Here is a 22,307-nt window from a genome sequence, read left to right as displayed (position 1 = left end):
GACAAGGTACAGACAATACTAATAAAACATGCATACCTTGTAATGTACTGTCAGTATTCAGGCGCGTAAATGTAAGACACGGTCAGGTGACCCATCATGTGCCATGTATTTTCTGTTCAGTTTTATGTTAAATATAGGTATACTGGCTGTAGGAGGCGTGCTGGATTGTCTCGTCTTTCTTTATTTGAAACTCTACAGAGATGTATGTTGAAACTCGTTAAGAGAAGCGCAACAACCCCCTCGCATCATTTTCCTCACAGGAGCGCGCGCTCTCGCGTGTGTGGCAGTAGCTGTAGATGCGCACCAGGAGACAGCAGCGGGCAGACCACCAGACACAGAGTCCGTGAGAGAGCGCTGAATGCTTAACGTCTAGCTGTTGTTTTCTCTTAATTTCACGTTTCTCGGGCGACGGAAGAGTAAAAGAAATCGAGGACAGCTGCCTCGGTGGATATCCGAGATGGCGGGATCAGGGACGGTTGATCTGTTTGTGGGATTTGTGCTAGTTTTGCATGCTCTGGGAAGTGTTTTCCAGATCACCCGAGGAGAACTAACAGCGGAAGGTGAGTGCTGTTCATTCTCGTTTATTCAAGCAGAATTTAGTTGCAGTTTTGTTTTATTTCCTATATTTTTGTATTGGCCATGCTGGTGTGGAATAACAGGTATTTTACACGAACACGCAAGCGAAGTTTCTCCGCATACCAGAGATTTACAGCGCTTTTACACACAATTTCATTGTCATAATACTTTTTGCATATCAGAAGTGCATCATACATTTTCATCTAGTACAGCTTGCACAGTGTTGCTTCCCTTTCTTGCCTCCCTCATGGGAACTGTCGTTGCTTGATTACTAAACACATGTATTTTTAATAACTGTCTCCTCCTGGTGCATTCAGTTCGCATTATAATGAATGAGTTATTGCGCTGTTGAGCGCCGTGTGGTTCTCCTGCACTGTGAGTTGTTGTGGTTGTATGCCAGAGGCGATGTTTATCAGCGCATCTGTTTAGCGTTGTGTCCCGACACACAGATCACGAGTGGGAAAGTCCTGCACCTCCTTCTGTGTCGTGGAGCAGGGTTGTTTGTCTGCTCTTTTGACCTAGCCTATTTGCCCCCAAGCATCTTACCTGTTCGTCAGTGCTGCCGTTGTTGGGTTTTGTCTATGGTGTTTCTATTTCATTATATGCGCAAGGATATTTATCGCGAAACAGGGGAATGTGACCGCACTGAAACTGTTATTCTCTATGCAGTTATAGTCTATAAACTGTTATAATATTATGCAGTCATGTACACTTTCTTGGAACGAAGTACGCTGTTGTTGAGTAGCCTACTAATGCTCATCGAGTCATAAATTCCAAGGTGTTTCCTTGTTCGTTGTGTCAGCTTTATATTATCGCCAACACTTTACAATAAGGCTGCGTTTGTTAGCAATTAATGCATTAGCTAACATGAATACTTCTACTGCATTTGTTAACATATTTCATGTTAATTTCAGAATTTACTACATTTTTTATTTCAAATTTGGCACCAAGGTCATGGGTTCGATCCCAGGGGATTGCACATAGTTGGAAACAAATGTATAGTGCAATGCAATGTGAGTCGCTTTTAAGCGTCTGCCAAATGCGTAAATGTTGTAACTGTTAAGTTAACATTAGTAAATGCTCCATGAACTAACATGAATAATTGTATTGACATTAACTATGTACATGCTGAAATACTGTATTGCTCATTGTTAGTTCATGTTACTAATCTTTAGTAATAGGCCTACATCCTTATTGGAAAGTGTTACCATATTCTCTCTCTGTTTGTCTGAATGGCACTTTATTTCTTCCTTTATGTGTATAAAGGGTAAGGGTGTCACACTTCTTATTTAATATGCTTGTTTTTGATATAGTGTTGAAATTACTGCAACAGAACAAAGTGACCTAGTTAATAGCCTACTTTAGAGGTTTTGGCTGGATGGGGACTACAGGCGAGCCTTGGAAGAAGAAAACAAAATGATTGGATTTGATCAAAACGTTTCTCTCCTGTTTAGCTCATGTGTATCTTTTATCCTAATAGTTGATCTGTATTACAGATATAGAAGAGAAAAACATCATACTGTAGGGAAGACAAGAGTATAAAATTTAATGGTTGTAATCTTATATGTGAAACATCCTTGTGTAGCCGATAGGGCTTGTGATAACCACTGGTTTCCTGCTTCATACAGATATAAATCCTAAGGGTGAAAGAATGGTGAACGTGTTCAGACACTTCTGAAAGTCAAACATCACAGTTGATAGAAACAGTGTCAGCCACCCACTTGTCCTCAGTTTGTTCATTCATACTTGATAGTTGCAACCGTTGTTATGTAGGGTAAACTTACCTATTAACCTCACAAAAATACATTTTTAGTGCACAAGATATTGATTTCAGTACAAAAAGTTCTGTTAAAATAAAATATGAATCTCATACATACAATAATATTTAACTTATTTGAAATGACAAAAGCATTTTAATTAAGATCATTAAACGCGCTTAATGTCCACTATAGATAGTCCACTAAAATAATTTATATTTTAATATTAATGTTATATTTTTACAGAATGTTCTTTACATTATGTACAATAGACCAATTTTTTTGTTTGCAAACAGTGTGATGCGATTCTGTGGGTGGAGCCGAACTGGTGGCAGAAAGCATCTAAATTATCGTTCTTAACTAACGTTACATAATTTATTTTGCATTTGTATGTGATAAACAGTATAGAATGATTAGAATATAGGATGATTTTATGTATAAAATAAAAAAATCACAAAAATGACTTTAGCTGGGTTTACAGTACAATGACAGGTTGCAGCCTCTTATTAAATGGATTAAATGGATATTTTATTGAACAGACATAACATATGAGATTTCTGATGGCTCCCACTTGGATAACATCATGAAAACCAAAGACTGTCAAACTGTAAATTTATAATATTCTGAATTGTAAACTACAATCCAATAAAGCCTGTGAAGGAATATATTAGTGTAACACACAATCTTATACAGCTAGCGAGCTGATTGTTCTGTAGCTTCTGCACCATGTTTCTAAAACAATCTTTTGATATGATTGTAATTATTTCCCACATCCATCTTCCAGGTTATAATACATAAAAGTTTAAACATTAATCTCTTAATTTTGCAGTAAAAAGAGATATTTACTCCTAAGAAAGCTCTAAATGTAAAAAAACCTGCACATTTAAGGGGCTACTCTTCTGGTCAAAGTTTTCAGACAACTTTCAGAACGTGCAGCAGACAGTGTGAACGCATGAACACTCATTTCTCAGTGTGTAAGGATCTAATTGATTAAAAATTACAGGAGGTATGTCATAATAAACACATCAAGTGTTTAAAGGTCTAGAGTGGGATTTATAGCGGCCATTAGCAGTGAGTTTGAGAATTTCAACCAATCTCTTAGTCCTCCGCTGACGTCCACTCACCCCTCTTTTTCGAAAAACGACGGTGGCCACCACAGTACAAAAAGATGTCGTCGGCTGAGACAGCGCGTTTTCTCATGTTGACGCAGGGAAGTAGGAGTGTAACGGTTCTCGGTAAATAATTGAACCGCACAGTTCTCCACCAACGGTTCGGCACACGGTCCAACGCGCTTGGACCGCGGCTCATCTTAAATCTGACGACGCATTTATAATATGGTTCGTTAAAAATTATAATGCATAAAACAGACTGACAAAGTTCAGCTAATGTATGTTTGTCGATGGATACACATTTAATACCTAAAACAAATCAAATAACGTAGACAAATTTCAATAGGATTGACGTATGCTGTAATATGAGTCTTTTTTGCTTTCATCACCCGGGTGTTGTGAGCGCGCGAGTGCAGGTGAGACCTGATCAGCACTTGTTGCTGTTTAAACTACACTCATTCAATCCTTGCCAATTTAAACATTTAAGTGCAAGATGATGCACAAAAAAATTCGCTTGCGTGCTGTGAGAAGATCCGAAGCGCGCATAAGGAAAGTCTCAGACATGGCGCAAATATTGAGTTGTCTTTGAAGCGCTTAAACGGACAAATTCACACACGAAGTAGGTCAACATGCCCCTCTTGTCGAGTATCTTAACAAACATAGTAGGTTATGTCTTAAGTGAACGGACAAAACGGACGAAAAACAACGCATGTGTACAGTATCAGTGTACTGGATCGGTTTCATTCCTCTTAAAGCGACAGCAGCATATTCCTGATGAATGGAAGAGGAAACTTTGTAGAGCTGTTTAGAGGTCTGCACGGGCTTTAAACGAAAGCCCGAACCCGGCCCGTACCCTAGATTGTTTAACCCAACCCGACCTGGCCCTACCATTCCAGTTAGATTTTAAGCCCGACCCAAACCCGTAGTGTGTTTAACAGCAAGCTTTGTTGAAATATGCTGCATTGCGATGATAATTAAACAAATAGCTACATGTAAGCAAACACAGTTTCATCAAGGCACGGCGGTCCCCTCAGCAGTGAACACACAAGAAAAAATTAGAAATAGTACAGACTTACCAATATCGAAACTTTGCTGTGGGTGAACAGGTGTAAAACTCAAACTTCAAAAACTACTGTTGATGGTTTGAGCGCAGTCCTCCTCTGGTTAAAAGTTAGCCCATCTGCACTGAAGTTCCTCTCGCTGCTGCTACTTGTGGGATGCTGAGGATACTTCGGGCCAGTCTTGACAGTAATGACAAGATCATAATTCTTCCAGAGTGCTGCTTTCCCTGCATCATTTGGAACTGTAATAAGTTTTCCCTCGCTAGTATTTTGCTTTATCGCACTCATCTTACCATCACCTGCTGTGTTGTGACAACGTGGACAAGAGCGGGAGGCGGGAGCACATGTGCAGAACAGTTTATGCGAAAAACAGTTTTGTGTGCTTTCTCTCGTGTTTTTTGTGGTCACAACATATCAAACACGCAAGCACACGCCATGGCATGGAAATTTTGTATATAGCCTACAGCGAGGGAAATAATTATTTGATCCCCTGCTGATTTTGTAAGTTTGCCTGCTTACAAAGAAATGAAGGGTCTATAATTTTTATGGTAGGTTTATTTTAACTGATAGAGACAGAATATTAAAAAAGTCAGTGGAAAAAATGTTATATAAAGGTTATAAATTGATTTGCATTTCAGTCAGTGAAATAAGTATTTGATCCCCGAGAAAAAATAACTTTGTACTTGGTGGAGAAACCCTTTTTGGTAAGCACAGAGGTTAGACATTTCTGATAGTTGGTCACCAGGTTTGCACATGTGTCCGGATACATTTAGTCCACTCCTCTGTCAATCTTTAAGGTTTCTTGGCTGTCGCTCAGCAAATTGGAGTTTTAGCCTCCTTCACAGAGGTTCTATAGGACTAGGGTCTAGAGACTGGCTAGGACATTTAATGTGTTTCTCCTTAAGCCACTCATTGGTTGTCTTGGCAATATATTTTGTCATGTTAAAGGCACATCCACGACCCATCTTCAGTGATCTAGTTAAGGGGAGGAGGTTCTCGTCCAAAATTTTACAGTATATGGGCCTGTCCCTCAGCCCCTCAATGTGGTGAAGTCATCCTGTACCCGTAGCAGAGAAAAAGCCCTAAAGCACAATGTTTCCAACACTGTGCTTCTCTGTAGGGATGGTGTTCTTGGGGTCATAATCAGTATTTCTCTCCAGCAGCACCAGCACTTTCGCCAAAGCCTTTTCTGAATCATTTTGATGTTCATTGTCAAACTTCAGACGAGCCAGACGGGCCTTCCTGGGCAGGAGGACCTTGCGGGTGCTTCAGGATTTCAGTCTACTGTGGCATAGCGTGTTACCAATGTGTTACCAATGGTTTGCTTGCTAACTGTGGTCCCAACGGTCTTGAAATCATTAACAAGCTTCTTCCGTGTAGTTCTGGGCTGATCTTTAACATTTCTCATGATCATCTTTACTCCATTGGGGAAATCTTGCAGGGAGCTCCAGACCAAGGGCATTTGATAGTTATTTTGTATTTCTTCTATTTCCAAATAATCACACCAACAGTTGTCTCCTTCTCACCAAGCTTCTGTCTGTAGCCTATTCAAGGTTTGTGCAGGTCTACAATCTTGTCCCTGACATCCTGTAAAACCTATTTGGTCTTGACCATGGTGGTGGAGAGGTTGAAATGGAAGATACAGATTCTGTTGGCAGGCATCTTTTATATACATAATAAGCTGATTTAGGAGTACTTTCTTAAAGCGGCAGTCCGCAAGTTTTTTGGAGTAAAAATTTGCTAAAACCAATTATTGAGCAAGTTCATGAAAGAACGGTGTTTAAAACTGTCACTACCCTTGCTGGATTCACCACGGAAAGCTTGTAATGATGGTTTGTAATTTGCCCTGTCGGGTCGACTTTTCCTGAGATCCTTATATGGTGTCTTTTGTAGGGTTGCACGGTGTACCGGTGCTACGGTAGCATCGTGATGCTAAAGCTTCAAAATACCCGCGATGCCTCTATTTTTGAAACGGTAGTATCGTAGTTAATGTTGCATATGCGCATTAATATTTATTTGAACACTTACATCTGCCTTTTTGCGGTGTTTATCTCCAAAATGAATGTGTGATTTGAATGTCTCGGACGAGTTAATGATTCAAATTGGCGATTTGAACGAGTTGGTTAAATGATTCACTAACTGGAAGATTGACGCCACCTACTGGCCGTTTTAGTTCTGCATTTAAAGTAATCCTAATATTTCCCTTTATAAAGACTGCTGTATCAATTAAATTTGTCCAACATTTGAATTAGTTCCTACGTGAAAAATGATCTAGTGTACTTTAGTATTTACTACAGTAAACTACTAAAACTCATAGATACTAGTGTTTTTGAGTCTTATCATAGTAAATATTTAAGTATACTACAGTATTTATAGTGTTTACAAATGACTAAATGTAAATGTATTTGCTACAATTTATCCAATTACTACAGTTAATACAACAACATATTCTAGTGCAAAGTATAATACAGTTTACTATAGTAAATACAAAATGTTTTATCTAAATCTGTGTTTTTTGTATAGATTTGATTTATATGGCACAGCATCGTGATACTACTTGGTATCGAGATACTTCAGCTGGTATAGTATCGTAAGACATGTTTATGGTACCGTGACAACCCTAGTCTTTTGTCTGTGCGTCATTTCGTCACATTCGTACACAGAATGAAGAGGATCCGGCTGTTAGCCAGCACGTGTATGCTGCGAGTGACAGGCGATTTGTAGCGTGTACTCACAACTGCTGGGTAGGATTTCATACAATGTTTAGTATTATTTATGGCGGCGTTTATTACTTTTACTTTTAAACGCCAAGCAGTGTTGTCATCTGGGGATTCATCATTTGTGAAAAACAAGAAAGAACGAACTGAAGACGGTTTACAAAGAAACAGGGAATGTGATCGGACTCGTGCGAAAATTAATATTGGCAAGGCATTTCAAAGGTGGCGGGAACTCTGTGATCTGAAAGGATTGTAAACGGATGCAGACATCGCTTTATTTCTTCTGAACAGGTAAGACAAATTTTTAATATTTCAATAGATAACACAAAAACCGTAACGCACTTGTTGTGTTAATATAGACGGGTACAGTTTCATCGGTTGTTCTTTCTCTCTTTATGTTCATTATGATAAATGTAATTTAAGCCCTATTCGCCCGGGATTAGTATTATCTGGGGGCCTCGTGTGATTTAGAAATTACCTCCCCACATCTGTATTTCATTAGCACGTACAAGTGAAGCCTGTGATTTTACTCAAATTTACGGACTTATATCCTGGATATGATGTAAAGGCTTTGCATATAGTATATATAGTTGTATGATGTACAATGATTTATGACCATTTGAGACCCGCGTTCGGGGATCTTCTGTCCGGTTCGCGTTACGGGAGTTTCCATGAGAAATAACAAAATGACCCAGCACCCGAAATAATATCAAAACACTTCAACACAGCCTCCATTTGCGCTATTTGTGTCTGTTTATGTTCTTATTTGTTTCGTGTTATATCATCTGCCATGTTGTCTGTGATTATTATGCGCTACTGATGTACAGTGAAGATTCTCACCGCTGCACTGTCACAGGCCACGACTCAAAACATCAGACTCATCCACGCAGTTGAGCAGTGCCGAATCACAACTCGCGCAAAGAAATATCTCTGCACATCACCTGCAGTAACAATTACAAACTGAGATGGCGACAAAGAGGCCAATCCTACGGACTGCCGCTTTAAAGTGACAGGACTAATCTGCGGTCCATATAGGCACATAACCAATCTGTGGAGCCAGAAATCTTGCTAGTTGGTAGGGGATCAAATACTTATTTCACTGACTGAAATGCAAATCAATTTATAACCTTTATATAACATTTTCCCCCCTGATTTTTTAAATATTCTATCTCTATCAGTTAAAATAAACCTACCATAAAAATTATAGACTCTTCATTTCTTTGTAAGCAGGCAAACTTACAAAATCAGCAGGGGATCAAATAATTATTTCCCTCACTGTATATATATTTTTTGTTACAAACCCGACCCAAACCCAAGGCTATTTATGAAACATTAACCCGACCCGAACCCCTGTTTGTCCGTTTAGGGCTACTGTACAAAACATTAAGGCGCAACATGGCGAATTCGATGTATGAAGGGCCGCTCTGTATGTAGATATAAATAGCTTATTCAGTTCAGTTTCAGTTTCAATTTATTTATAAAACACTATTCAAACAACAGGGCGTTGTACCAAAGTGCTGTACAACCATCAATCGATAATACAGTCAAATACAGTCCAAAAATCCTAGCAGTCATAAAAACAGGGACACAAAGGACACAATAAAGGACATAATAAAATGATTAAGAACACAACTCAACCCTCTACATTCACACAAGATACAGAAAGGAGATACACCTTCAAGCAACTCTTAAAAGAACTTAAAGTTGGGGCAAGTCTGATATAAGATGGTAGGCTGTTCCACCTCTTTGGTGCTACCACTGCAAAAGCCCAGTCACCCCTTCGCTTGTACCTGGTCCTCGGGACACATAGAACCCCTTGTTCTGAAGATCTTAAAGACCTGGTGGCTTGTAAACCTGAAGAAGCTCAGATAGATAGGGCGGGGCTAGTCCATTTAGACCCTTATAGACAAAAACTAAAAGTTTAAAACCTATTCTAGCTTGGATTGGTAACCAATTTAAAGAAGCCAGTACAGGAGAAATGTGGTCGTACTTGTGGGTCCCCACCAAAAATCTAGCTGCAGCATTTTGCACTAGTTGCATGGCTGTTTGGCATACACCCACATATATGGAGTTACAATAATCAAGTTGAGAAAACACAAAGACGTGAATCAGCTTCTCCAAATCTTTGAAGGATAAAAATGCTTTGACCTTAGCCAATAATCTTAGGTGAAAAAAAGCAGATTTCACAACCGAATTTATCTGTTTGTCAAACTTCAACTGACTGTCCAACAAAACCCCAAAATTTCTGACCACTGGTTTACGGAAGGGGTTCAACTCACCTAGATTAATCACATCATGCATGGCTGGCCCTCCAAACCAAACAAGCTCAGTTTTACTAGTGTTTACTAGTGTTTATTCTAAGATAATACAAACATAACGGTTCATTACGTTAGGTCTTTCTACACCTCTGAAGAAATAGTTTTGTATATTATATTGCATTTCTGTCAATAGATCCTCCTAAAAATCCCACATTGCTCCTTTAAGACATCAAGTAGGATAATATATTTTTTTTCTTTGTATAATCTGAGCTCAAAGATGGAAGTGTGCTTAATGGGTATGTGAGCTTAATATACAGTATTTAACAAATACTTTACATCAGAAAGTTTTGTTTTTTACAATTGTTTTAAGGCAAAAAGTATTATTTCTTTTTCTCTAATAGGCAAACCTGAATAGTGTTTTTGTTGCTTTATGAATTATGGAGCATATTTATTAAAGGAGTAAGTCCCCTGCTCCAAGGAAATGTGAGGAACTCTTAAGTTTGAGTTAGAAAAGGAGAGATGGTGAGAATGTGGGGGCCCCATGAGTCTAAGTAGTTCATCCAGAGGGTCGGGTTAGTTTTGTATTCAGTCTCTCTTTGTCACATCCCACCCTGCTCTCAATTTCTCTTTCTTTGTAGATTTTATTTTCAACATTATGTTTGTTACTCATTTTTAGGTATGACAATATTTTTAAAAAGCTATGCTTACATAAATTTCAACAAAGGGTAATGTTGAATCATACTGAATGTGTTTCACTAGGAAGACAACACACTGCTGCATGCATAGGGGGTTGCCTGTGTTCACATCTTATCCATGTAGAGTTCATGTCTGAAATAGATCATTTTTCTGTTATTTTATGAATTGCAACAACTGGGATCACTTCGCAATGCATCTCCCTGTGGAGATCTTTACCAGCTGTAAAGTTCAAAATATCTTATCTGGTCAGGGTTGAAGGGTAGACCATCTGACGACTGCCTTGGTGATGTCTTTGGCCTTAGATCATCCATCTCTTATATCTTGGCATGTTTTGGCAGCACTACGAGTTATGTGTGCTATGTATCTATTTATCATAGCACTGGTCATCTATAGATTGGACTGTTTCTGGCCTGCTCAAAGCTCAGGACCGTCATATAACTTCATTCTTCTTATAGGGAGATTTTTATAGATTTGTATTGATCTTGTATACATAAAGTGGCTGCCTCTCTGCTCATGGCCCAGATAACGCATTATTTATAGAGTGTGTGCTGGGCATCTGCAGTGCTGGGTGTCAGAAAAGGTTTATTAATAGGAATGAAGAGTTGTTGGGTGTTTCTCTCTCTCTCAACCCAAAGAACTGTATTACTAATTTTAGCAAAACAAGTGGACTTTTTCTCTGGGGTCAAACAGGTAAAATCAGAACGGTATTTGTGGAATATAGAGGTGCACGCCGTGGATACTGTCTTATGTGTAAAGACAATAAAGTATATCTGCATACTAATAAACAACTTCATTCAATTCAATAGGCTATATTGTTTAGTAAACACAAGTACAGATACATAACAAGTTAAACTACCTTCCCTTAAGAAAAGTATAGCATGACAGTTTTGAATTTGACATTTGGTATCCACTTCATAAATGTAATTAATGTCATTAATTTAAAGGGACAGTTCACCAAAAAAAGTCTGTCATCATTTACTCACCCTTAAGGTGTTCCATATCTGTTAAAATGTCTTTGTTCTGATGAACACAGAGAAATTATATTTGGAAGAATGCTTGTAACCAAACAGTTCTTGGCCACCATTGACTACCAAACGAAAAATTGCAATGATAGTCAAAATTGTCCCAGAACTGTTTGCTTCCCTACATTCTTCAAAATATCTTTCTAAATGTCTTCAGGAAATTAAGACAGAATTTTCATTTTTGGGTGAACTGTTCCTTTAACTGGTTTTTCCCTTTTTTCCCTTCCTGAGTAAAAGTGAAGTATCAGCAAAATTCTGGTTCGCTCTCACAGTTTTTGGCACACAACGAAAGATGTTTCATCTCTGCAGTCAACTTCAAAGACTATTAATTCTTATCTTTCCATTTTTGAAAAAAGTCCCATTAAAACAATAAGAAGTTGCGTAAGTTAATAAAGACAGAACCTGGCATATGTGCATTCACTGATTCTACTGTCACGGTCCCACCGTCTTGTTTATGAAATTCTAGTCGTGTGGTGGGATCGGGGCAGAGTCCTTAGGTTATGTGTGGAGAGAAACATATTATTGTCCGTTTGACAATAATATACGTTCTCTCCAGTGTCTTGTCATTGGCCCCATTCCTCTCGTTTCCTTGTTATCCTTCCCTAAGTGTTTGATTACCCACACCTGCCCCGTGTCGTTATCCCTCGTTTGTCTCTCCCTATTTATACCCTCATGTTTCTTTGTCTTGTGCTGTTGGATTGTACTGTGAACTTGTATGTTTGTCATGTTACCAGTGTTTTGATGTTAGCCTTACGGTCCGTGTATTCCCTGTTTGCTGTGTTCCTGTTTCCCCAGTCTTAGTAAGTGTTTAGTTAGTCTTTGTCAAAGTATTGTCTAGTTTAGTGTTTAGTTAGCCTTGGTCCTGGTGTTTGTATTTTTATTTTTGTCACCTTGTCGTTTACCCCCTCGTGGGTGTTTTGTTTCGGTCTTTTATTTATAATTAAAATCTTGTCTTGTTAACCCCGTCATTGCCTGCCTGCATCTGGGTTCTTCCTGCCACATTCATGACATCTACAGCCAGAGGATTTTATGTTACCCCAGCTGGGTCTGGTTCATCTTCGAGTAATTTTACGTCAGTACATAAACATCTCAGGGGATTTTTTTCTTTGCCAAAGTCACCTTTGGCTTGCTTTATAGAGGCTTAAGACATGAAGGCATGATTTTCTGTGAAGCATCAAACTAGACAACGCACGCATCAGAGGGAGCAGGCTGAATAGACCAGTTGAAGGATTTTAATGGCTTGGTGAGGTGTGTGTTGGGGTGGGTTCGGTTGCACAGTGGGGTCTGGCAGAGCTGTTGAGGAGTTTGGTTGATGGCCAGGGGAAGAAGCTGTTTGTATGTCATGCAGTCCTGCCTGAAAATCTTCTGAGAGTCTTCTCCCAGATGGTATTTGGGAAAAAGGTCTGTCAGAAGGATGGGGGTGTTGTCCTTCACAATGCTGGTTGGTCATTGAGAGGAGAATGGACAAGATGATCCTCACAGTGCAGTACTTGTATTTCTGTTTGTCTGTTTTATTTTTACTGCAAGAGTTACAAAATAAACTAAGACACTTTTTCTGTTATTATAAAGCCATACTTAATTTCTGAAACCAACAGACATGTTTCTACTGACAGTTGTTAAATACCAAGTATTTACTATTAGGGTTGAGATTTAGTTACAGATAGTTGTGGTTTCTCCATCTGGACCTCATTAGAGTTGTACATCCCTTATACATATTTTCCATCGCTCTTTATTTCTGTAAATCTTTGCATAATAAGGCTGTCTAAAGCTTCATTCTCACATTAGGACTGTTTGGTCTGAACCTGTGGGTGTGTCCAAAATGTGCACTTAAGAAAGGCATGATGGAATACACAAAGCATGACTGTGTATTTCCACTTCTCACATTCCTTGGCGTAGTGCAAATTTGTTTCACTGTACTAGTGAGGACAACTCATAGATTTTTACACCGGGCTAATGTTATTTTCTTTCCTTTAGTCTAAACTAATAATGTCTAGAGGTTTGTGTGAGGATTAGGTTAATATACATTGTGATTCGAACAATTAATGAAACTTTATTTACCACCACTGTCTTCACAGTTTTATTTTTGAGATGTTGCACTGCTTTTTGAGGACTATTTAAACATGCACGCACACTCACACACACCGCTGAGACAGAATGAGGTCCCCTGGTATCAGGTAGACATCAAGTTAACTGACCATAGCACTGATGCACAACCCTGTTTCTACTACACAGCCTGGTTTTGAGTTCATCATCCATCGTAATGCCAGGGACCACAGTTTCCCGCACACACAGACTCATACACAAGTGCTGCAGAGGCAGTCAGTGGAACCTCCATTGACCTTCATGTCCCTCAGTAGTGACTTTAAGGGACTGCTGTAAAGGGAGTAGATCCTAAAGCCATTTGTAGGTATACCCAGAGAGAAGAGCAGAAAAACAGATGGTTACCAAACCATGATTTGAAAAGGATGAAAACACCACCAAAAACTAGAAAACATGGTAAGAAATGACCAAGAGAGAACCATTTGGAATGAATGAATTGGTTCGAATTTTAGGAAAGTTCCTGCACCACTGGCTGTGCAGTTTGGCTTCTGAGCTTATGGCATGACAGATAAGTGAATGGATAGCTTGCGTCAGGCTTTATCTGTCCTTGAATGAATTCCTAAGAAAGCATGAATAGAGCTATGAAGAAAAGGGACGAGGGGGTTCTTCTGGGTAGGTATGCATGCAATGTCTTTTGTTTCCAGATACAGGACCATGCGTCCACTGATTCATTACTTAGTTTTTATTTTTCTGCTTTTTGCAATTGTTGATTTTGATTGTACAGTCGTGACATTCTGCAGTCAAATATTTTTGTGTAATGAATACTATGTTATATTTGACCATTGTCCAACCAGTTTCATACACTGTGCTAAATTTATATCTGTCATTGCACTATACTTATACAAATTTCAATTCATGTATTCAATTTGTATTTGTTAAGTAGCCATATAATAAGCAGGATAATGTAGGATGATTGATTTTGCGGTAATGACCGGCTAACTGTTCATTACCTCTCACTTATGAATAAACAGTTACACTGTAAATAATCTGAAGCTGTTCAATTCGCAACAAAGGAAAAACAAGGTAATGCTGTGCCTCAGACAAGACCGAATCACATTTTAAAGTGCTCCGCATGGCTTCAGTGAATACAGCTGTGAAAAGAGGGAGGGGAGGTGAAAGAGAGCCATGCTTTAGTGAAAGTCACAGAGGTTTCCTGTAGGTGTCTTTTGTGCTCTGGGGGTTTTGTGTGTTTCACATGCTTACAATGCACTTTGGGTCCCCAGCCGTGCTTTTGTTTTCAATTCCTTCCCGGTTCTTTTTTCTTCATCCATTTCTTTCTCTTTCTCTGACATTCCTTCTTTTTCTCTGCAGGGCTGCAATAATGGTACCCAGTGTGAGGTCCTTTTCCTTATAGCTTAGCTAATTACTCATCGACAGAAGTCAATTACTCACAACCACAGTGTTTATCATTCATCCACAAACATTTTCAATGCACTATTCTCAAACATAGCTGGCTAACTAACAGCAGATTCATGTATGCTATTAACTTCAGTTGTTCATTTACACTAGAGTGGACCTGATGCTTTCCCCCTTCAAAACAGAAGCTGGTTAGCTGTTATAATCTGCTCTCAGGACACCTAAAAGGATTTTTTGCACCTGTTCATGTGCACTGACCCGCACGTAAGTGCTGAATGCAGAGCATCTACTGACTTTAGAACAGAGCTTCAAGTGTGAATGAGATGGAATGGGTGATGAGGCAGATAGATTGGAATAGCAAGAAGCTGTAAACTTGTCTCTGAGGATTTGTGTGTGTGTTACAAATCCTCTCAGATAGCTCTGAAGTTGTAACAGTGTGTGTGTGTGTGTGGAGTCACGCCGTGGGGGGTTAGCAGAGGTTGGCTCAAGGGGAATGAAAGTTTTTAGTTCACTCACGCAAACCCACAAGCACTTTAGTGCTCAGCAAAGGACAGTTAGCCATCCGAATATTTCCTCTCTTGAGAACTCCGTTTCTTTTTCCTTTAAGTTTTCTTTTACTTTTAGACGTGTGTTGTGTGTGCTTGTGTGTTAAGGTTGTTTTTTTTTTGGCTAGTTTTTGTGCACAAATTTATCAACCAGTTTTAAATCTTTTGGTTGACACTCACGTCAATACTGATTATACATCTAACGTAAATTGCAAACCTCTTGGTACACACTGTCCTCACTCTCTGTTTCATCAGGATATTCTTGATTTTTCTAATAACCACAACAATAAGAGACTACTGCTCTAGTGGTTAGAGAGTCGGACTCGTAACCAGAAGGTCACCAGTTCGATTCTCAGGGCCAGCAGCTAGCGACTGACGTGCCCTTGAACAAGGCACCTTAACCCCGCTTGTTCCCCGGGCGCTGCAGTGATAGCTGCCCACTGCTTTTCATATTTGGGTGAACTATCACTTTAAATGTTCCTTGTATACTGTATTTTAGAATGGAAAACTATGTAATGCCTGTTAATCAATCAAAGAATAGTAACACTTATTTGTAGCTATACATACAGCTACATATATTTACAAATAAATACATTTGCACAGCTATAGATTTACTGATATTTTTTTTTTTTGTAGCGCAACTTAATGCTTTATAGATGCAGTCATGAGACTTACTTCAGGAAGGGGCCAGGAAGCAACAGAAGCAGATGGATGTCCACTGTACATTTAAATAGTAAAAGTTATGTCCTGTTCTACACAGTAATGAGGGTGAGAGATGGAGAGGTCCAGCTTTGGTGCCTTGTGGTTTGTGGCTTATGGGGAGTGGATAAGTTGATGATGCGAGTGGCCCCAATTACATTATTTTCCCATCATCCTTTCCCAGATTAGCCAGTGCTATCATTTGCATGTAATGTCTTTTGAAAAGGTATGTGTGTGTGTTTTGAAGCTCTATCTTAAAATGATAAGCCTTCTGCATCACTAATGTCAGCGTGTTGCCATTGAAACATTTTGAAGGTATCAGATCTTGAATGCTGTCTTTCAGCTCTATTCCACTATCACATTTTCATTACACTGTCTGTGTAATAACGTTATTAAACAAGAAAATTGGAGTTGTCTGTGATTAAAATTGCTATTCATATTGGACAGAGGACATTGCAGCACCATTAAAATTGGTCAAATGTTTTATGTTTGGTCATATGTTCTCATCCTAAGATTTAACTAACTGTGTCTGTTTCAAATGTGGACTTTATTATTATTTTATTATATTAACCCAGTCACTTTCTTACAGGTTCAGACTGTAATAATTGTGTGTTGTGCAGTATTTATGTTTCTAGGATCATTTAATCAGCCAAACTTCATTGACCATTATGAGCATGCATTTTTGTGCTGCGCCCAAGCTGATGCAAGTAGACAGTATGTAGTCAGACGTGTCAATTATGGATAAATTATGCATAGAATGCTTTTATTACAGTCTGTTTTACGGGGAAAAAATGTAAGCATTGTTTGTTGAAGAACTTATGTTACCACAACAACACAGCAACAACACAGCATAGTCACAGAGTAATCTACATCAGTGTGATCTCAATTTGTGTTTAGACTTGCAAGAAGTCAGTGCATGGCCGCAGGTGATACAGGAATATGTGTTAACTGCGTAATCATATGTAGTACAGTAGGTGGTAAAATGACGGTATTGTTTTTCATATGATATGATTGGGGTGTATACAGTATTATCACTGTACTGAATTTTTGTTACAAAACAGGTTAAAAAACATATATTTTTTAATTGAATGTTTTTTTGATATAACAAATTAAAATTATTTTATATAAATAAAAATGTATTAAGTAACCAGCTGTTTCAAATAGATGCTGATTTAAATGCAAAATAACACAAAAGAATAATAATAAAGAATCAGAACATTTTCAACCAATATTTTCATGGGCTGCCTGAAATGTCCGATGAAAATAAATATTATATGACTGTTTTACTATAACACATACTTTTATTATGTTTTAGTCACTCTCATGTAATGTCTGTTTCATTTATACTTCATATTTCATTTATAAGTCAGATGCATTTTCATTCGGTGAGTCCAATATTGACATTCACTGGTGGGTCCAATATTGCATCATCAAATCAAATTTTGGAGCACAAAACTAGACATATTCGGTGTCTTTTGTAAGCTTAGAAGCTTAACATTTGTACCAGTCGCTAAATTCATCGTCCATCCATGTCTAATAGAAAGACAATCAGTATGTATACATTTCCAAACATATCAAGAAACAGAGCCAGTTGTCAGACATCCAGGCTATTGCTGCTGTTGTCTTTCCTGTCTGCACCCAATAACCTGTGTTTGTGTGTGACTTTTAGTAAACAAAAAGCACATCGCCTTAAAACCATTCTTTTGTGCTTGTATTTGTCTATTTACAGTATGTATTATATCAATGAATTGACTGATTTATACTTCAGGTAGAGCATCATGTGATGGTTGTGTTAGTTATATTGATGAGTGGCTGGAGTGATGGTGTTAAGTCACCTGGCCCTGCTGTTATATCGATCTTAGCCCATAAGCAGTTCTGATGAGATGTGAGTTGTTGTAAAGGAATAGCTCACCAAAAATAGGCAATTCACTGATAATTTGCTCACCTTAATACCATCCCGTGTATATCACGTCCTTTAATATTATTCTGACTCTTCCTAGCTTTGTAATGCCATTGATGAGTAAATTTTTTTGATAAAATATTTCTTTAAATGTAATTGAGGTAGCTCACATCCCTCTCTTGCATATTTGTGTTCCTGTAGTTCAGCTTGAGGAGAATGTTGCAGGCAATGCCAAGTGTATGATGGGTTTGACCCAGGTTCTCAGGTAACACATGCAGGGATCAAATGTGTAGGATATTAAATGCACAAATTTGTAACATATTAATGCCCATAAATACAGCTGGTGCCATTCAGGTAAAAATTTTGTTTTTGTATTGACCTCAAAAACATTGGTCAAGTAGGGACGCAATGACTTGTTTAAAAGACAGCTTTCCTGACTTGAACTGAAACAACTCCAGTCCAGCTTTCTGACAGAAGCACTTTGTTAAAACATCCAGCTTTTCCCCAGGAGTGAAACAAACACTCAAAGCAAGATAAAGCAGTCAACACCAAAAGCAAGAGAAGCCAAAATCTAAACTCGCTACTAGGTCGATGTGTTTGACATGCATTATGACATTTGAATGTCTTCAGTGACAGATTGGAGAGATTGAAAAATATCCACTACAGTTATGAGCGGGCAATGAGGATTTATGTTTAAGAGAGTTGGTCTTTGTATGTGTTCATCAACAGCTGGTGCAGAGGCCGTTTCTTATTAATGTTTCGAACAGTTTAACTGCAGATGTTGAGAGTGCCAAGCCAAAAGCACATTTTTGATGTGTGTTTGTGTTTCAGTTCTATAAAAACTGTGGTGAGCAACAAATGTTACAGAAAGATGCCTGCACTGAAAACACAGCAGTTTGTATTCATACTTGCATAAAAATTGTATCTTATATAGTACATTAGTGAGAAAAGCTGTTTCATGGTCTTGTGCTAATCACAGGTTCAGACTGATGGACGTTCAAAAGTGTGTGTTGTTTGCTTTTTTAACTATATGATTTTAATTTCATAATTCTTAATTAACATTGACATTAAGTACAAGAAGTAAATAACCTGTTAAAAGAGCAATGAAACTCTTTTATGTTTTCTCACACTCACTATCAACTCACATGAGGAAACATGGTTTATTAGGACCAGGTTGTGAGGTCTTTCGGTTGCCTAGATCGAGGTACCTAAAGTGGGGGTCGCAAGGTCGCGAGGGTGGGGTCGCAAGATGATTTCCAGATTTTTTTTATTATTAGAAATAACGTATGTAATCAATAAGTGTAAGTAACAAAATATAAAAATATTAGTTAAGTTAAAAATAAAACCAGGCAAATAAAAAGCCATCAGCCTTAGGAATTTCCTCCCCCTCGGTCAAGACCGGTGATTATGGCACATTGACGACATTAGCAACCGCATTAGGTTAGGTGCAGCAAGTCCATTTACAGCACCACATTAAACAGTTCCATCCATGTGCACGCAGATTATTTTTCAGGCTTTAAATTTAGGATATTCTTATTTGTCGAAATGAAACTTTGATTAATGGCCTCTCCAGATTACATGATGTCACTGTGTCAGATTTTGCGATTTTGACTTTGCAAATCTTGACATGTTCACAAGAAACAATGGCATGCGTGTCCTCCCGACGAGAACGGGTTTTCTTCTTTTGCGACGTGGGTGACATTGACTGCAGTATAAAACGACGTGCGTGACAAGCGGCTGCAGTATAAAAATAAACCATAGATATGGGAATTGAAACAGCGTGTTTTGTACTGGCTGTTTTGGCATCAGAAAAGCGTTAAAAAAAATAAAAAAATCCAGACAGTGGACACGTTCCTGGATTGCAAGACGGGGACAGTATGGGTTGTCCATTCTACAGAGAGAACTTGAGGTAAAGTTATGTTATGTTTAGTCATGAGAAAATGTAACAGATAGCTCGCCTCCTGCACTTTGCCATGTTTGAATGTTGTGTACGGAAGAGCTTCAGTGAGAGCGCTTTTGTGCTGTGCTTCTATTGGTCAACGTCACTACAGCGTCACAGCTGTCGTGAGCGACCAGGGAAAAAATTAAACATGCTAGTCTTTCTGTCGTGATGTCGTGCGACCTCGCAGGAGCAGTTTTGGTTGTCGTATACTATGGCGAACTATACGAGACGACACGATTGAATCATGCGTCTCGACGCCCCATGTCGTTTACTACAATGTCCTACGACAGGGGTCTTCAACTACTTTTCTTTGAGGGCCAGATTCCAAAAGTATAAATAGGATGCGGGCCAGTTTTTTACCATATTCTCATTTCTTCTGTTATTTTGTTTTTCTGTTATTTATTGCATTTTGTTCCTTTTATACTGTTTTTGTTGCTGTTACTTATAGGCCATGATTAAAACATGCACACAAATATTGCATAATACATCCAGTATTTGTGCCTTTTCATGATATTAAATTAAAAGGGATATTGTCTTTTTAATTGTATTTTATATTCCTTAATGCGTTACTTTACCCAAAAATTGCTACTAATTTACTCACCCACAGTCCTCCAGTACATCGAGATGTGGGTGATATTGTTTTTTCAAGAAGATATTTATGAAGATATTTGGTTGAATTAATTAAAGTTAAATCAATAAAAGTAAAAAATGCAAATACATTCAACACAAAAGTAATCCCTGCCCCTTGTGACGTTAAATTAGCGTCTTATAAATCAGTCAATTGATCTGTGCAAGAAACTGAACACTATTATCACATCTTCGGGTGAATTCCGATCGCATTCATGTGCCCCACGCACTTATAGGGCAGAGCCTTTGTATAGTGTGAGTTCTGGGGGAGATGAACAGCTGTTTTTCGTATATATAGCCATTATTCATAATGAATGCCGTAATAAAAACAACACCGTTCTTCCCTTATCTGAGACAACCGTTCACGTGGTGTACCCTTCCTACAGTTAGCCTACTTTCAAGGGCACAAAACGCGTTTTAGAACTCGACCTATCGCGTGCGCAAACCGATTGCCTGTGGCTGTGCAATGCATTGATTATAACGTTGTAAATAACATTACACTGCGTTCCAAATTATTATGCAAATGATATCTTTCTCTGGTTTTCCTAATTTGTCGATGCAAATGACAGTCAGTATAATTTTCAAGTAATCAACAGTTAGGGTACATTTGGAATTTTATTGAACAAACCTCCCACTGACAACAGTATTTATTTAAAAAATGAAAAACTCAAAATGCACTGTTCCAAATTATTATGCACAACAGAGTTTGAAAACATTTCATAGGTTGTAAAAAACTGAAAATGGTCATTTGTTGAATTTGCAGCATTAGGAGGTCATATTTACTGAAATCAAAAGCTATTTCAATCAAAAACATCCTAACAGGGCAAGTTACATGTTAACATAGGACCCCTTCTTTGATATCACCTTCACAATTCTTGCATCCATTGAACTTGTGAGTTTTTGGATAGTTTCTGATTGAATTTCTTTGCAGGATGTCAGAATAGCCTCCCAGAGCTGCTGTTTTGATGCTAACTGCCTCCCACCATCATAGATCTTTCGCTTGAGGATGCTCCAAAGGTTCTCAATAGGGTTGAGGTCAGGGGAGGATGGTGGCCACACCATGAGTTTCTCTCCTTTTATGCCCATAGCAGCCAATGACACAGAGGTATTCTTTGCAGCATGAGATGGTGCATTGTCATGCATGAAGATGATTTTGCTACGGAAGGCATGGTTCTTCTTTTTGTACCATGGAAGAAAGTGCTCAGTCAGAAACTCTACATACCTTGCAGAGTTCATTTTCACACCTTCAGGGACCCTAAAGGGGCCCACCAGCTGTCTCCCCATGATTCCAGCCCAAAACATGACTCCGCCACCTCCTTGCTGACGTCGCAGCCTTGTTGGGACATGGTGGCCATCCACCAACCATCCACTACTCCATCCATCTGGACCATCCAGGGTTGCACGGCACTCATCAGTAAACAAGACTGTTTGAAAATTAGTCTTCATGTATGTGTGGGCCCACTGCAACCGTTTCTGCTTGTGAGCATTGGTTAGGGGTGGCCGAATAGTAGGTTTATGCACAACTGCAAGCATCTGGAGGATCCTACACCTTGAGGTTTTCGGGACTCCCGAGGCACCAGCAGCTTCAAATACCTGTTTGCTGCTTTGCAATGGCATTTTTGCAGCTGCTCTCTTAATCCGATGAATTTGTCTGGAAGAAACCTTCCTCATTCTGCCTTTATCTGCACGAACCCTTCTGTGCTCTGAATCAGCCACAAATCTCTTCACAGTACGATGATCTCGCTTAAGTTTTCGTGAAATATCTAATGTTTTCATACCTTGTCCAAGACATTGCACTATTTGACGCTTTTCGGCAGCAGACAGATCCTTTTTCTTTCCCATATTGCTTGAAACCTGTGGCCTGCTTAATAATGTGGAACGTCCTTCTTAAGTAGTTTTCCTTTAATTGGGCTCACCTGGCAAACTACTTATCACAGGTGTC

At 38.8% G+C, this 22,307-nt stretch overlaps 1 protein-coding gene across 1 annotated transcript in view; it reads left to right on the top strand.

Annotated features, from left to right (window-relative positions):
- Positions 1-268: 268 nt before the first annotated feature.
- plxdc2b (plexin domain containing 2b) overlaps positions 269-22,307 on the top strand; it is a 72,238-nt gene continuing 50,199 nt past the window's right edge. The window contains exon 1 of the mRNA XM_057335728.1: positions 269-560. Within this exon, the coding sequence (XP_057191711.1) occupies positions 458-560 (103 nt within the window). The 5' untranslated portion in view covers positions 269-457. The remainder of the gene's footprint in view (positions 561-22,307) is intronic.

Source organism: Triplophysa rosa, linkage group LG1 (assembly GCF_024868665.1).
Source record: "Triplophysa rosa linkage group LG1, Trosa_1v2, whole genome shotgun sequence".
NCBI lineage: Eukaryota > Metazoa > Chordata > Actinopteri > Cypriniformes > Nemacheilidae > Triplophysa > Triplophysa rosa.
This window is presented reverse-complemented; position numbering and strand designations above follow the sequence as displayed.